The 17305-nt window shown below is 43.5% G+C and overlaps 1 protein-coding gene across 5 annotated transcripts in view; it reads right to left on the bottom strand.

The window, feature by feature from the left end:
* The window catches only part of RBFOX3 (RNA binding fox-1 homolog 3), a 59207-nt gene that overhangs the window by 8041 nt on the left and 33861 nt on the right, over positions 1-17305 (bottom strand). For 3 of the 5 annotated variants that reach the window (XM_088138403.1, XM_088138400.1, XM_025165442.2), the window contains exons 2-9: positions 9161-9415; positions 7118-7258; positions 5814-5867; positions 4632-4724; positions 3550-3610; positions 3134-3187; positions 1750-1882; positions 609-648 (exon numbers count right to left, since the gene is read on the bottom strand). In XM_088138403.1, coding sequence (XP_087994529.1) covers positions 609-648; positions 1750-1882; positions 3134-3187; positions 3550-3610; positions 4632-4724; positions 5814-5867; positions 7118-7258; positions 9161-9415 — 831 coding nt within the window. The remainder of the gene's footprint in view (positions 1-608; positions 649-1749; positions 1883-3133; positions 3188-3549; positions 3611-4631; positions 4725-5813; positions 5868-7117; positions 7259-9160; positions 9416-17305) is intronic. The other 2 variants (XM_088138401.1, XM_088138402.1) reach the window with 2 other exon arrangements.

The raw sequence follows: 17305 nt of genomic DNA, 5'->3' as shown, positions 1-17305 counted from the left end.
TAACGAGATGTCGCCTCTGATAAATCTGTCAGTGTGTGCCTGAAGTATTGCCCAGAGCACTTTAAATATGGAGGGGAAACGCTGCTGTAACCCAGCACGCTGACACCAGGCCAGAAAATAAATCCTGCCCTCTGTAGGAGCGGATGCACCCCTCACCCCACCCCACCCGAACAGGTAACCTGCTTCCCGTCTCCTGCTGCCGCGCACTCACGCAAGCGGGGAAGTGGATTTCAAGCCTTCCCTTTCCACCCTAAACCCCTTGCAGCTGTGGAAGGCACTGTGGCGAATTCCACAGATGAGTGCTGCAAGAGTGAATGAGAAAAGCTGTGCAGCTTATGGGGGAGATTCAGCGGCTGCCCAACTGCTTCTGCTTCCACTGCTCTGGGCCCAGGCTGGTTTTCCCATTGTGTTTTGGCAGCCTTGGCTCCTGCTCGCCTCACTTAATGAAAAGAACGAGCAGGGGGGATTTGTCGCTGACAGAAAAGCCTTCCTGGAAGGGCTTATGCCTGGTTACCAGCAAAGGTCACCAGGTGTATGTGGGAGCTTAAAAACCGGGGATAGAAATGAAGGAAGGATCTCCTAAGGCAACTCCAAAAGGAAGGACTTACGTAAATTTCAGCACCGTAGAATCCGTCCTGATAAACCACTCTGCAAAGGCAAGAAGAACGCGGCTGTGACTAAGAGTTGAAGGTAAGGCTGTTTGAAGCCCGCTCTGCAAGACTGGCTGTTTGTTCCAAAGGGAAGCACTAGAGCAGGCATCAGATGGGCCTTTGTGGCTCTGGTGTTTGGCCCCATCAATTGCCTTTCTCTACCTCGACAGCAGGAGAGGTGCAAATGCAGGAGTCATGCAAATGGACAGAGATGTCTGCCTGATAGTCAACAGGGAAGATCATGAAGGAGAAGGTGTTCCTGGGGGAATCTGGGCACAGCCACTCTCGGTTATGCACCTCCACACAATATTCAGATACGTTCTGTGACAGGATTTTGCTTCCTTTTCATCATTTTAAAAAGGAGCAGGTTTCTGATCCACATGGTGAGAGGCTGTAGGATGTTCAACATGGCTATCTGTCCCCTCCCACATATCATCTAGTGATCCTTTCCTTCCTGTATCCCTCATGTTTGTCTAATTACTAAAAGAAGCCTATACAACACAAGATGTAAGATGATCAGCTTCAGAAGGAAGCATGAAAATAAGTATTTTGTGCAAAGTACACCTGCACGTACTTAATTGGCTTGCATAATTGATGCTGGTCAAGGAAACAGAAGATTCCTGTTGAAAAAGTGGAATGACTGGGAACATGCTTTTCCAGCTGCGAGTTGATTGCAATACATAGAGTGCCACCTGGGTAACGTCTCTGCCTAGCCTTCTCCAAGATGATGTCCTCCAGAAATGCTATACTATAATGCCCATAATTCCCAGACAACATGGAGGAGTTGTATCTCTGTAGGAAAATTGAGGCCAATGAGAAGTCCAAGGATAACTCTGAATTCTCCAACCATGTGTCCAGAAATCCAGGACAACAGAGACTTATGTCTTAATCACACTGGAATCCCAAACTGAGAAGCTTCAGAAAGGCATGTCTTAAAATTAACATGGCATATAATGAACCATAGATCACATGGCCAGAGCTGAGACACATGGAAAAGGCTCCCCTGGGGCCTGAAAAGTTTGCATGTCTAACTTTGCCTTCTTTGGAAATGCTTGAACCACCCGTTTTTATAAGGCCAGGCTCTCTGCCCAATACTCACGCTCCATAAGTGGGGATGGGTGGGGGTGGGGGAGCTGCTCGGAACGTGTTGTAGACTGTGCGTCCTCGGCCCCTTAAGTGTGTCCCCCGGTACGCTACTGCGGTTCCTGTGGCTGGATATGGGAAACCGGTCACTGGAGGAGGGGAAGAAATAACCATGAGGACCAGCCTGGAATAGCCCAAATGTTAAACTCTCTCTGCCCGTTCTCCATTCCTGCTTGGGCAGACAAAACTCCCTGCTCCCTCCCCAAGAATAAGGGATGAGCTTTTCCCACCTCCTTCCTCAGACATGCTCCTTGCAGCTAACCTATGAATCCAACCTACCAATCCAACATCTTCCTTCCTGTTTCTGTTTCTATTCCTGTTCCAAATGTTTGTCTCCAAGATTTTTGCCCTCTATCAAGAGTTATGCAGTAGAGCTTCAGAACATTATTATGTCTCAGTTCTAATCACATTTATTCTCTTTTTTCTACAATAAAATCCAAATGACACACATAGCTCTCTCTCTCCATTTTTTTCCTATCTTTATCCAAACCAGTGGCTGAAGCTGGTTATGTAAAGTGTGGATAGGTGACTGGGCTGCTTGCAAGAATTGCAAGATCCACAAACAGAGCCACCTGCTAAATAGAGCCCAAGATGGAAGGAGTGGGGAGTAAGTGATGTCCCAGATCCCTCCCAACTCCATCTGAATTCATATACCACACTAAACCCTAAACCTAGATTAGCAAAACACAATTCCTGTACTTACATGATACGCTAAGGCCCAAGCAAACAAACCACATTATGGTTTTATGTGATGGCTGGGTTCGTACAATATGCTAAGAGAGTAAATGGGTTCTACAACATAGTGAGCTATAAATTCCATAGTCCCATTTAGCTGTGTTGAATATGTTGTACAAAGGCATATTAGCTGTGTCAAGAATATTGTGAGATGCACTCAATACATTCAGTGGTATGTTTTATGGCCTATTTATACTACCCTATATCTGGATCTGAGCTGTTATAATTTGGCCATTCTAGAACCCTCATTTATTGGGAATTAAAAAATCCTTGCCACCTGGCTACATATTAATTAATAATGTACCTATAGATTCTAGTTAATATTCTGCCAGTCCCAGGGTGAAATTAGAAGATAGTGATTTGCCTAAAATTATGCAGAAAGCCTCACGGCTAAGCAGGAATTTGAACTTGGCATTCCCCAGTCCCAGTGTACCCATCCCCACACAGTCTGGTTGATCAACTTCTTGCTTTCTTCTTTGCGAAAGCAAATTCCTGTGGCATCCTAGAAATAAGCAAGAGCTAAGTTCTGCTATGAGATTCAGTCGTCCTGCCAGATCCCCAAGAGATAATGCTTGTCCATGGATCTGGCCCGATCCAGACATTACCTGCATAGAATTCAGGGCCATAGACGGTGCCTACTACAGGGTTCAGCTTCCAGCCTGGTAACAAAGAAGGAGGCAGTCAGAAAGCATTACTCCTCCCAATCCTCCTAAACTCTCCTAACAGAGGAAGTAATAGCACTCCAAGAAGTGGGCTGGAGAGGGCCCTAGGCTCATTAGGTATTGTCCTTGAAGAGGGAAAGCTGGACTGGTTGCTTTAATAGGCTGTGTGCTCCTGTTGCCATCTCTGTTCCCAGAGATGCAACTCAAATCCACGTTTCACATTACTTGAGACCCCCAGAGATCAGAACCCTCCCCGCCCCACCCCCAAACTCTAGATTGGCCTGGAGGAAAATGAGTCTGCCCCCTTTCCAGGGATGCCTGGCTCTGGACTCACTTTACCACCCTCCTCATTCCATTACCGTTTGTGTAGGGGTTAGCTGCCTTTTTGTTTGTCATGACCCGTGCGGTGGCATTGTTGACCTGTTGAGAAACAAGCACCTGGTTACTGATAGACTCTGGGTCCATATGGAATTCTTCTTTCCTGGACCTCAAGGAAAACATCAGCATTCAAAAATGCTGGTGAAGGTTTGTGTCATATTCTCCATGATTCATGGGCTGATCATCCTAAGCAAAGGCAACTTGCTTGCCATGCTACATTTGACAATTCTTGACATCTTGGACTACTAGCCTTCTGATTACTAATCTTACAGCTCCTTCCTAGTGTGTTGGCTTCAGACAGGAGTGCAACATTAGAACCGCATGGCCATGTTGCAAGGAACAACTCCTGAAACTCTCCCTTCCCAGTGTCATGATCACAGCTAACATGCAGGGCCTTGCACAGGCAGTTTTCATGCATACTGGAAGTACCATTCACTGGACAGGCTAAGCAACGCCAGGCAAGAGGAGACCTAAGAAACCGAACAGAGCAAAAGGGTAGGAGTTCCAGCAGAAGAGGATGTCAGGGGCAACAATGCAGCACCATCTCTCTACCTCATAGCCCAGATGAACCAGGGCCAAGTCATCAGGGAGCATCTTTATCACTCCAGTGTGAACAAAGGGCTCAACCACTACCCAGGACTACAGTCACACAAGGTTCTTTTGCATCTCTTAAATGGTCTACTCTGAAATTGCTCTGTGCTTCCTCTTTGGAAGGAAAAGAGCAAGAATCCCCACCAGGTGGCAATTGCACATGATGATTTAGGCAGATTTTCTGGAAGTTTGGAGGCTTGGTGATATTATACTTCTCTTTCTTCTTTTAATATGGTCTGAAATGTCTGCTTTTAGCAGATACTTGGTGGAGACGTTCTGCCTTCCTTCCCTTCTGCATCCTCCCCTACCAACCAACCTATGGGAATCAAAAGCACAGGACATGCAACATTCACTCGCCCGCCTGCTTGTCCTGGGTAATCCCAAAGACAGATTTTTTTTTTAAGGGTTGTGATGCGGTAGCAAGTGTGAGGTCTAATGCCCGACGCAGAGCAGGCAGTGCATTTGTTCGCACCTCAATTTTGCGTCCCTCTACGATGGTGCCGTTCAGCTTCTCCCGTGCCCGATCGGCATCTGCACTAGTTTCAAAAGTTACAAACCCAAAACCCTGTGAGTGAGGGAGAGAAAGGAAAAAGGAAAGAAAAAGAGAGAGGTTGGGGAGGGAAAGAGGTAGGAAAAGGAGAAAAGGATGAAGAGAGAAAAAGGGGGTGGGAGGAACAGGACAGAGAGAAGGGGTGAGTAAGGAGCAGCAGAGAAAAGAGGCAGGATGTGAGCTTCCCAAGCCACCCTAAAGACTGGGCAAGGGGGTCGGGGGGGTGGATGGGGAAGGAGCAAGGACAAGGGAGGAGAAGGACTGAGAGGAATAATAGGACAGGACAAGATCTGTATCACCACTCCATTATGGAAACAGGGCCCAAGAGGATTGCAAATACGTAGAATTTTTTTCCTGTGCCTGGCTATTGGCTTCACGTTTATTCCATCCAGACCTGGAGAGACACAGTGGCCCTCCTATTGCGTGAAGCGGCTGCAGGAACCGCTGAGTTCTAGTTCTGCCCTCTCCAGAATGCTCAACAATTGTGAGGGGGACACGTGCTCAGCTTCTGTTTCATTTAGCTCCTACAGTCAATAGCGGAACAGCAGGAGTTTAAGCACTGAAAGGATTTCCCAATTCTTTCAAACTTGAAATACCTGAATAACCTCCTGGAAACAAAATTCAACAAAGTATTTTCATGTCTATTCCGAGAGGAAGAAATATCCACATTTCCTCCAAGCCTTAATACCACATTGTCTTAAGTAGCATGTTATTTTTTTCTTTCTCTCTGGTTAGAGCAATTTCTAATTTCACCATGAGAGGGTGATCTTTTTCTGTATTAAATTACTTTAGTGGTGGGTTTGTGGCTCAGTTTTTCCCCTTTCTATATTATTCCAAATCTAGAGTTGCTTTAGTTAATTATTTTCAACCAGCAGGCTTGTTTTCAGAGTGAAAGTTAAAATATCAAAATGTCATTCTTAAATTTAAAGTCACAGGATCTGAAGAGATGGTGAGGAAAGGGTAGTTAGAAACCAGGAGGCATCCTGTGGCATAGAAAGGAAATGGTAAAGCAGGAATGCAGAGCGGAGAAGATAGACTGGCCCTTGGGAATACCCATCTATGGTGACATTTGGGTTGTACCAGAGACCAATATGTTGAACCCACCTTGGAACCACGCTCATTGAAAATGATCTCAACATCCAGGATCTTTCCAAATTGCTGGGGGAGAAAAAGAGGGACAGGGGAAGGGGGAAGAAGGAAAGGTGAAAATGGGAGTGGAGACATCATTTCTTTCCATCCCGGCTTGGAAATCCCTTGTGCTTTGATTTATTCCCAAAGGGCATGGTGTGCAGAAACCTCTAGAATTTCAGAACATCCTTACAGTATCAAGAACCAGTAGTCCTCACTTACCAACTGCAATTGGGACTGGCAACTCCATCGCTAAGTGACACGGTTGTTAAGTAAAATGTCATGTGACAGTGCCAGACTTATGACAGTTCCACTCCAGTCGTTAAGCGCAATGTCATGTGACCATGACTTGCAATTTCCTGCTGGCTTCCCCACTGGCTTTGCTTGTAGGAAGCCAGCTGTGAAGGCCACAAATGGTGACCATGTGTCTGTGGGATGCTGCAACCATCATAATGCATGTCAGTTGCGAAGTGCCCAAATCGTGATCACATGACCATGGGGACGCTGCAACAGCCACAAGTTCTAGGAACTGGTCATAAACCTACTTTTTCAGCACCATCATAACTTTGGTAAGTGAGGACTACCTGTATTTACACATGTGCACAGAAAAAACTTCTGGGATCTACCATCATACTTAGACAGATGCAACTCTGTATCTACTGGCCACCAGGACCCATCTTCCCTGGGAGTACAGCAGGTATTTTCCGCATGAAGCAGTATTCAGCCATTGAACAACATGTTCTAGCCATGCTTAGACTGAGAAACAAGATCAATCCTGCCTGAACCCTGAAAATCACAAGACCTGCAGAGCTCTGGGGGTCAGAGGGAGCAGGTAGGAGTTCCTGCCAAAGGGGAATGAAAGCAAGAAGCAGGCACTTTAGATACATGGACTATTAGGAGTTATAACAACAGGAATATGTGGACACTATATGAAGATACAAGGTATATTTGACAACATTTGGACCCAAGATTGTTAACTCTATTTGTATCTCTGTCTGGGACTCATTTGCTGAATTTAAGTAATGATGCTAAGTAATGGTGCTAAGTAATGATTTGTTTTAACCATAGTTTGTTGAGTAAGCCATAGTGGTTCATACACAACACTCAGCTGTAAACCATGTTTTACTAATCACAATGCTAGGTTCACATATCACATGAAACAAAAACCAGACTAAATTATAATGTAAAACAAAACAGCCAGTTCCTTTCCAAGAAGACCAAAGTGCAGGTCTGTGGACATTTCTGTGTGTGTATTTGGCACAGGAAGGGGATAGACTCACCCCAAACATTTGCCGCAGATCAGGGTCCCGGAAGCGGAAAGGGATGTTAGAAACGTGTAGCCTCTTAGGCTGTTGCTTGTCAGAACCACTCTCTGGTAGGTGTAGTGTCTGGTTGTCTGTCTGCGCTGCTTCATCTGTCTGCTGGTGAAAATAAATAAATTTAATGCACCATTGTGATTCTTTGTGTGTGTGTGTGTGTGCATGTGTGCAGGGTGGTAGGATGGGTGGGTGGGGGGAATGTCACTGCTGCTTGAGAAAGACAGACTTCAAAGGTATGGAATGAATCCAGTGAACATGTAGGATTGGATTTGGGGCAATTAGGTTTTCAGTTTGCGGGGATATTAACTTCCTTGAATTTAGTGTATAATCTGTTTTTCTACTGAAGGCTGGGGTAATTTTTTGGAAGTCTTAGTCTGGAAGTGATTGGGGCTGGATTCATTTCTCTGTTTAGTCCACTCATTTTCTTGTCCTTTCTCTTTCTCTTTCCCCTGCCCTGCACTGCTATCCACCAGCCCACACTTCCTCTCTGCCTGAAAAGCAGATTGTTCTTGATAGAGATCTGAAGTGATCTACTTTCAGAGGGCTCCTTCCATCACTCTGATTGCTTTGGCTCCACTCCTATTCTTTGCTTTTGTTTCTTACCCCCCAGTTCTGCAGGAGGTCTGAACTCATTGCTTCAGGGAGCTCTTTCGCTTTAGCCCTCCCCAACATTTTTTCTCCTCTTGTACGCCATCTCCCTGTTAGATTCCCTTCACCTGCATAAGATTGGGTCAAGGCTTGGGGTCCTCATGCTGCAGGTTCCCCGTAATCCTGAGAGGTATTTGGGAATGGGCATTTCTATGAAAGTGATGTTACGTGATGACCAACTTTTAATGTCATTCTGAGACGAGGTTCACACAGGATGCTAAGCATGGTTTGTTTAGCTGTGGCTTACTGACTAAAAAATGAAGAGCGGGGTTTACTCAACACTCAAAGCCATAAGCCATGGCTTAAAAGCATGATAACTAGGTGAACACAATACAGTGCGCCAAACACAAACCAATCACATTATGGTTTAGTGTAAAGTGAGAAGCCAGTCAGGGAGTGGTGGCATATGCTGTCGCTTAGGGACTAAGAATGTGAGCTGTGAAACTGGAAGTCCCCAGTTCAACTCTGTCATTTGATCTTAGACCAGCCACCACTCTTTCAGCTTCAACTTCCCATTGCTAAAACAGGGGCCATAGTCTTGTCCTTCTACACAGGACAGCAGCAGCACCTGAGAAAGTGGAATAGGAATTCGCACAGACCCAAAGACACAGCTCCGGGAAAAGAAGGCTGGAGATGTCTTGGCTCCATCCTGGGTTTTCATGCATTCCTGCACACGCCGAGCTATGTGGGGAGGCAGAGCTCACTCTCCGAGCTGTGTGGTGGCGAGCAGCCAGCCTGGCACTCAGGGATTGAGGAGCAGCTGGGAACTGCTCACTCAGCGCTTCCTCGCTGAGCTGCATTACAACCACATCATTGGCAGGATAGGATTGGCAAGCAGCCAAGCAGGTAGATTACAAGTGATTAGGGACACAAAGGGAGCCAGGAAACTTAAGTGCTGAGCCACAGATGCCCATGGGGGTAGCAGGGTGCTGGAATGGTTCCTCTGCACTGGCCTCCTGCTGCACAAGAACTACCTCGGTTATTTCCTGCCCCCTTTTGATCCCTTGCTATCTCTGGGTCTCAGCTGAAAGTAGAATGAGGCCAAGCAGACAAACCGGGATTGGGGGCAGAGAGGGGATTGGATCTGCAGTCTTCCCCCCTATCCATAATGCAGCCTCTCAGTCTTGAGCCAATGGGTTCATTTTTCCAACAGAGGGTTCCTTACAATCTTCTCATCCAATTCTGTACAGGTTTTTTTTTTTTTTCCAGTTCCCTCCTTCCACTTTGCATTTTTCCGGGAGGAACCACCCGCCTTCTCCTTCTTCACTGGATGTCTACGTCCCTGAACTTCCCTAGGCTGCCACTGTGCAGGCATGCTCTATGGCCAGGTCAGGCCCTGTATGCAGAGTCTCTTACCGGTACCGTTTGCGTGCCTGCTATGGACTGCGTGCTGGCATCAGTGCCCGGCTGTTCGGAGTGGCTCTGTGCTGGGGTGTAGAGCGTCAAGGCGTGCTCGGGTACTGTGCTCTGCCCCGAATAGTCCTGTGCTGGGTGCGGGTGTGGTGGAGGAGCATACTCTGGAGGAATGCCATTCTGTGGGGGTGGTGGGTATGTTGCCGGGGGATAGGGCTGAGCCATTGCGTCAGGCGGAGCCGTGGCGTCCTGATTGCCCTGCAGAGACATGACAAGAGAATCTTCCTTACTCAGAGCTGACATTCTCATGACAGGCTGTGAGCTTCAACTTTCCTCAGCTTCTCACTCTCTCTTCCCTTCCGAAATGGAAATCTGTCCAACAACTCCGGTGAGTTCCAGTTAATCTTCCCATAACACAAGGCAGTTAAGTATTGGGCAATCAGTAATTGCACCCAACAGGAGGGCAAGAAAGAATGCTATCAACACACACCTTTTAGCTGCCATGAAATTGCTGGGCATCATTTTATAGGAGCAAAGTGGAAGAAGTGGCACAGGATGACAAAATCTGCAGGCTAGATGCGCCCCTCGTTATTCTAGTTTTCAAGGGATTTGATTAAACTCTCATTCTCTTCTGGGAGAATTAGAGGCATAAAAAGCATCTCACTGAAGGCAGGTTGGACTAACAAGGAAAAGATAAAATTAAGTGCAGGACAAATAAAAACCTACTCCTAGATAGCCTACCTAGCAACTTCATGGAACATCAAAAATGTATTTCTTTACAGCATTCTTGTTCATGTATATTCTGAAAAGCAATTAGCTATTTAAAAAAAATTCTCAGGATGACAAATTGCACACCATCTACCAACTTTTATGCTTGTGCATCTGAACGGCAAGCACATCGCCTGGACGTCCACGGACTTAAGCTGAGTATCAATTTGCCCACAGATGCTTGTCCTTTAGAGATGGGAGAAAATAACTGGATGCTGGGTGAAAAATGGAGACTGGAAAAATTGCCTTTAGGACAGTGGGGAAGTTTCCAGGTCGTGCTCATCCCAGCTGAAAGAAAAGCAAAAGGGGCAAGAAAGCAGCAAGGCCTTTGTAAGACACAGTATGTATTTCTTTACATTAACATAATTCTCTTGATCAAAGTGCAGCCATATTTTTAAATGTTAGACCTACTAAATTCAAAGATTATACTTCTAGATGGAGCTGGAAATGTCCTTTATTCCAAAACATACATGGAAAGTACACCTAAGTATTGATTTAAAATGGGATATTGCAGGGATTTCATTAATCCTGCTATTTTGCCCCTCCAGCAAGAATCGAACCTATACATCCCATTACCCTGTAAAAAAGGATAAATAAAATTATTTATTCAAAGCCACTGATATGTGATGGCACTATCAACCCCTAAAACTGACCTATCTTCCTGTTTGAAAAAAGGGGAGAGGGATTTTGAACCAGAGAACAGCATGGCATTTGCCAAATGATAGCAACTCAGTTTCCTAGATACTGCCTCAAAAATGTGTTAATTTCACTGAGAGGCAGGAAAGAAAAACAAGCACTACATTCAGATGTCTGTGGTTGCTTCTGCACTAGATACATTTAGCGCTGAGACATTGCTTTTCCAGAGTTTGCTGGAAGTGGAATTAAAATCAAAGTTCCACATAGCACCGAATATATCACTATATTATTCCACAACATACTCTTTCACGATTTAGATTTTTTATAAAATGTTTATTCAGAATTAAATCCCATTCATAAAAGTCTTTTTTAATGCTCATGATTTTTTTGGTTTTAGTTTACAGATCCTACCTATTATATTGTTTCTTCTTACTACTCGTGACTACCCAATTTATAAGTAGCCAATTTATTGACCCTTGAACAGCCTCTCTTGATTGTTCCAATGTCTACTTGTGTTCCTGCAGGTAGATGTAAGGAGGCTTTAATTACTGGTTTTGAGCAAAGAAATCATTAAAACCACCCCCTACCCTATGGGAACAGAAACTGATACTGAGACAATTAAACAAGGCTATTTACCATTATTTCTTCTGAAATGTATCCCACAGAAAGAAAAATAATGTTTTTGCAAAATGAGCAATTCAGTCAGGGAACAGGACCCTGCCCCCCCAAATCTGAATAGCATTTTACTTGTCCCTATAGGGCAGGCTGTTGCTGTAACTCATGGCATTTTATTGTCCCTCACCCATAACAAATTATATGTGAACAAAACATGGAAGGCCAACATAGAAAATACTGAACTGCAATCTCCTGGATTTTCTTTCAAGAGTGAGTGAATTAACCAGAGTAGTTTCAGAGAAAAAGTTCAGTGTGAATGAAATCTAAGAATTCAAACAATGTCTAATAATTCTTTGATCTAGATTATTTCCCATATCTTTGTTACAAAATAACCCTCTTCTACAATTTTAATATGCCTAAATTTATGCTCTGCTCAAATATTCCTTAAATAAAATTTTGTATAAAATTATTGGACTATAAATCCTTTTGCTAACCCTAAATCTTACTTTGTACTTGTTAATGGATATAATGCAAGAGAGAGAAATGCTCCATATGGAATAAGAAATATTCATATCCATATGGACAAGAATTCTAGTAGTGGATTCTATATACTAAGTACCAGCAAAATGCAACTTGGTCTATCTTTGTCATTTGACAGTAACTAAAGACCAAGTCTGTAGAAAATTGCTGCATCTATAATAGGAGACCTAACTTGGTGTAATGGTATGTGGGAAAGACCTTGGGAGATGGCCCAGAGATGCTACCAACGGAATGGTCGGATAAGAGACAGCATAGCCCACAGCTGGATAATAGGAAGGGCAAGAGGCTTAGAAGAGACCCTCCCTAGTTTCTAGGCAGTAAAGGAAAGTGTGGGGGAGAATTGTACTTTCAGACTTGCAAGACTGACGTCGGCCTTGCTCGGGCAAACCAGATAGGAAACACAACCAGATGAGCTAATTCTACTTTATTGTAAATCTACCTTGAGAGAATCTTACACTTGGCAGATGGAAAGAAGTGGTCAGTATAGGAAGATGGGGGCTGGGTTGGACTGGGCCAAATATCTATTTTGTTCAGCATTCTGTGGAGAACCAGAAGCTGATGTGGATGCCGCAAGAAGACGTGAGCACAACACAGAGGCCACCCAGTTGTATTGCCTGTCCTCTCTTGAGGACAGAAAATCAAAATAGCTGACAACATGAATCATTTGGAAGAGATTCCCAGTTCTCCAAATCCCATGAAGGTTTCCAGCTTGGGTCAATGCATTCACATAGACTGTTATCACAGAATTTCAAATTATGATTCACACACAGAAGATGCTTCCACATTCTCTGTCTGATGGTGATTGTAACTGATTGGTCAGCTTGCTGTTCTGTGTCTCCCACATGATGCAGAAGATTAATTTCAGTCACTAGTTACCATTAGAAATATTTGATGGGAATGTGATGCATATGATGGGAGCAGCTTGCATGATGACTGATCTTCAGGTGACAGTCACCATGTATGGTATTATTTATTATTAGATGCATCACCCACCTTTTTTGTACTATTCAAGATCCTCCTGCCTCCTGTTTTCCCCACAACAACAACCCTCTGAGGTGGGTTGGGTTGAGAGAGAGGGACTGGCCCAAAGTCACCCAGCCAGTATCCATGCCTAAGGGAGGACCAGAACTTGAGGTCTCTTGGTTTCTAGTCCAGCACCTTAACCACTATGCCAAATTGGCTCTCAAACATACATCCACAGTGCCTCACAGTCCTAACAACCTGCACCAAGCCTCTGCAGATACACTTTCTCTCACTTGCCCACCCACCCATACCGTTTCATACCTGGCTGCTCTCCACACCCCTGCCTCCCTTCAACCCCTTACGTCTTGCCTTGTGCTGACAAATAGCCGCCAGCCCTCTGCTAAGAGCCCAGATTCTGCGCTCAGATGCTTTATAGCTGTATACCACTGTGCCTTTCTCTCTCTCTTGGGATGAAATACATCCACAGCTCCTGGAGCTGAGACAGGCTCTTTAATTGTGTGTGTGGTTAATTTATGACAAGGCAACATCACAGTGGGACACGCTGGGGCAGGCAGGCTTTCCTTGCTGGAAGAGAGAAACCTTTCTGCCCCAGGCTCTGTCTCTAGGCTCCTTTATTTCCAATCACACTCTGGAGGATGCAGCAAAGCTGTGGCAATGAACATTGGGGAAACCATTACTGAACCTGCAAATTGTTCTGTCACTCCTTGGGTTTTTCCTGCACTAAGTCAAATCCCAGTCTTCATTGGGAATGGGAAAAAAGGAAGGCAGGTGCTAATATACATTTATGAGGGGCTCCTGGCAGCTTCTTAAGCTGTTTTATACTAATCGTGCTATACACTGGAGAAGAAGTAGATGAGTAAGCTCAGTGCTGTCACAGAAAGCTGATCTTAGGGTCCCAAATTAGCAATCTTCACTGGGGAGACACCTTTGATGCTGGAGATATTTTCCCCTTAAAATTTATGTAGCTTTCTGACCACCTACCACCCACTCCTTAGCCAAGGAAAAGTTATTCAAGCAGAAATAATTGGTCCTTGAAGCTCTCCAGGAGACCATGTCTAAAGCAGTGACCTCAATAAAGGCATGTATAGAAGGAACTCCAGCAGATAATTAGGTCTCCATCCCTGGGTCCAAGGGAGGCAGCTCTATTCCTTTCTTCAAGCTTGAATAACTCTTCTCTCAAAGTGCTGGCAGTTCATAATGTCTCAGAAGCCCAGAGTCTGAAGAACGTATTCTAGTGCTAGTGCATATTAATTGTTGTATACCACCCAGAGTCACTTTGGGTGAGATGGGCGGTTATATAAATATGATAGATAAATAAATAAATAAATAAATAAAAATAAATATCTGCATAAAGGGATACAATCCCTAATTTCCAGAAAGTCTCCCTTGAGAGAGGGTGGGCTTCACGTAAACTATACAGAACGTAATTAGGGGGCAGGAAGCAGACTTCAGACTGAAAACAAAATGCAAATGCAGGAAGACCCATCCACTTTTCCTACTAGTTAACTGATCAGCTGAATTAGCTGGCCAGCAGCAAATGAACTTCTGGTATAAATGGCAAACATCATCTGGTCTGAGATCTGCAATGAACTTCTAAGAGACAAAGACAGTGGAAGAAAAGGGATGAAGTGTGTGAATGTTTGTGCAATTGTGTGCATGAGTGAATAAAGGTTGCTCAATCCTATTCCAAACTAATATTCAGGTGTCTCAGTGAATCTGGCATCTCACTTAACTAAGACTTTGTGGGCGCTCTTCATGGTACTAAATCTAAATAACCTATTGTGTATCTTGCCACGCTTGATCAGAGGATCCCCAAAAGTTCCACTCTGAAAATGATACTAACAGCCAATATGATGGACTAGTTTTAGCACAGAACTTGGGAGACCCAGGTTCAGGTCTTCTCTTAGTCATGAACAACTACTGAGTAACTCTGGGCCAATCACTTTCTTTCAGCCCAACCTACTCATAGGGTAAGCACTGTGATGATAAAACGAAGGAAGATCCCATGTAAGTCATCTTGAATCCATGAAGGGAAGGTAGAATATACATCTAATAAAGCAATAAAGCCTTGTGGTTTTTTTATTTTAATAACTGTTATATATTTTAATAATGTTTGCTGTTACATATTTATTGTTTTAACTAATTATTGTACGCTGCCCAGAGTCTCTTTTTGCGAGATGCCAAGCTATATACACTTGATAAATACATAAATAAATAAAATAGCAGCAAAAACAATAATAAATCAATTTGGATACTTTCTAGTTGTGTGGACTGCAACTCCCAGAATTCTTCAGTCAGCAGAGCCATTGCTGAAAATTCTAGGAGTTTAAGCCTATATATCAGGAAGGCATTTCGTCTGTGAAAGGCTCACTAATAGAATCTCAGAGACCTCTGCTGCCATATATGACACCTTAAAGTTACAGGAAGAAAAAATTTGAATGATTAATTTGCAAAATGTGTTTGATATGCACAGAATTGTATTCATTACTTAAATATTTTGTTATGCTGGAAAAAATGCAAGCTGAAGGTAGCTGTGGTGCCATCAAATATGTAAGCCACATGCTCCCTCTGGTTGGCAGCAACTAGTTTCCTGTAAAGGCAGAAGATATTTTATTTTCCCCAGGCAACAGTTGAAGAAAATCCCTCTCCTTAGCTACTGACATTTTTATCCATGCTTGAGCTTATTCCAGTATTTCCAGTTCTGCGACTCCTAGTATTCTCAGCAAAAATGGCACTTAGGGAGGCCACTCTAGGAGTTGCATTTGCCCTATAGTTGAAAGGTGCTATATTGGGAATGCTGTCTTATCAATAGAAGAGAATATACTGTATGTAGCTCAGGGTTGAACTGTGGAGTCCGTGGTGCTCTCTGAGCTTGGTTGTTTCCTTGCAGACATTTCATTACTCCAACTACTGTAGGTAACATCATCACTATTAGTGGGTGTGAGGTTTGCTCCCTGTTTATATACAGTAGCTTGCCCTGTGAGTGTTGGTAGGGGTGTGGTTTTCTCCTTGGTAGTTCCTTGATTAGGGTATTGTTTTCTGCTTGATTGTTTGTCTGCTTGTCTGCTATAATCAAGCAGACAAACAATCAAGCAGAAAACAATACCCTAATCAAGGAACTACCAAGGAGAAAACCACACTCCCACCAACCCTCGCAGGGCAAGCTTCTGTATATAAACATGAACAGGGAGCAAACCACTAGCATTAATGATGTTACCTGGTCAGGTAATGAAACATGTGTAATCAAACAACCAAGCTCAGAGAGCACCAAGGACTCCACAAAGCTGTCTTATTTGATGCCTTCAACAAATAAGACCCTGCAGTTCTGTTGTGAAACATGGTTGATATCACATGGGATATTTTCCCCTGTAATCTTAGAATTAGAGAGGAGCTTAAAATACTGAAATCTGAAATGAGATCTCTCCCATTATATATTCAGATTTATTTCTTGAGATGTGTGCTCTTCTGACCAACACCATTTGGAAGTGAAGCTAACCAAGTCCAATAATGAAGTTACTGGAAGAACACTGGTTAGTGGTGCAGAGAATTTTGTAATGTTACAAAAGGAATGAATTTCCTTCTCAAATATTTTTTTACAAATAAATATTTTTACCTGCTTCCTGTACAACTGGACAGAGATAGGATAAGAGCTAATTGGGAACATTATCTGTAGGAAAAGAGAAACATAACTCCCATGGCTTTTGAAACCATAAGCCTTGAGTTAGATAAAAGTTATGTTCCTGTCTTAAGATTAATCATAACTGTGTCCCTTTTATGCTGCTTTCTTCACATGGATAGATGGAAATGGAAAAGGGCCTGCAGTGAAGACTGATAGAAGACACAATTTTGCCATATTATTTTGGGGTGAATTTGAGCCCTAGTGGTGTTTAAAGAGGCATATTGTGCAGTACTATGCAGTAGGTGGCAAAAACAAGGGACCCACAGGAAGAGGCTGTAATGCAAATTATTATATAGGGGATGTTTTAACACCTGATATATATTTTGGTTAGTTTTGGGTCTTCATTCTTGTTATCTGGACACTCTAATTTGAGGAATCCAGTGACTATAATGGAACTATACAAAAGACCAAACTACTGACAACAGGAATGGCAACCAGGTTTAGAACTGACTCTGAAGATACAGGGAAAACCATGTGTTGCATAATTCTGATCTTTTAGGACTGACTATCAACTAAAGGAACCAGCAGTCACAAAATGCATCACCAACTAACATTTGATAGAGTAGAAACAAAGACCTTGAAAAAGATATTCAGGTGCTGTGATCTGTCTATATATACAAAGATCAGAATTATGCAACACATGGTTTTCCCTGTGCTACTCTATAGAAGCAAAGAATGGACTTTGAAGAAGCAGAATAGAAAGAATATTGATGCTCTTGCACTTTGGTGTTGGGGAAGACTCCTGAGGATACAATGATTAGCCAAGAAAACAAACAAATGGATCATAGAACAAATCAATCCAGAGTTCTCACTTAAGGGACAAATGACAGACTCAAATTATTATATTTTGGCCACGTTATGGAACAAACTAGCTCTTTTGAAAAATCTATAATGTGGGAAAGGTGGAAGAAAAGAGAAAAGAATTA

Source organism: Python bivittatus, unplaced genomic scaffold (genome assembly GCF_059951505.1).
Source record: "Python bivittatus isolate LINGU-HERP-01145 unplaced genomic scaffold, Pbiv_v1 ctg000220_np1212, whole genome shotgun sequence".
Lineage (NCBI taxonomy): Eukaryota > Metazoa > Chordata > Lepidosauria > Squamata > Pythonidae > Python > Python bivittatus.
Note: the sequence above shows the minus strand (reverse complement) of the source record. Positions and strands in the feature narration are given on the sequence as shown.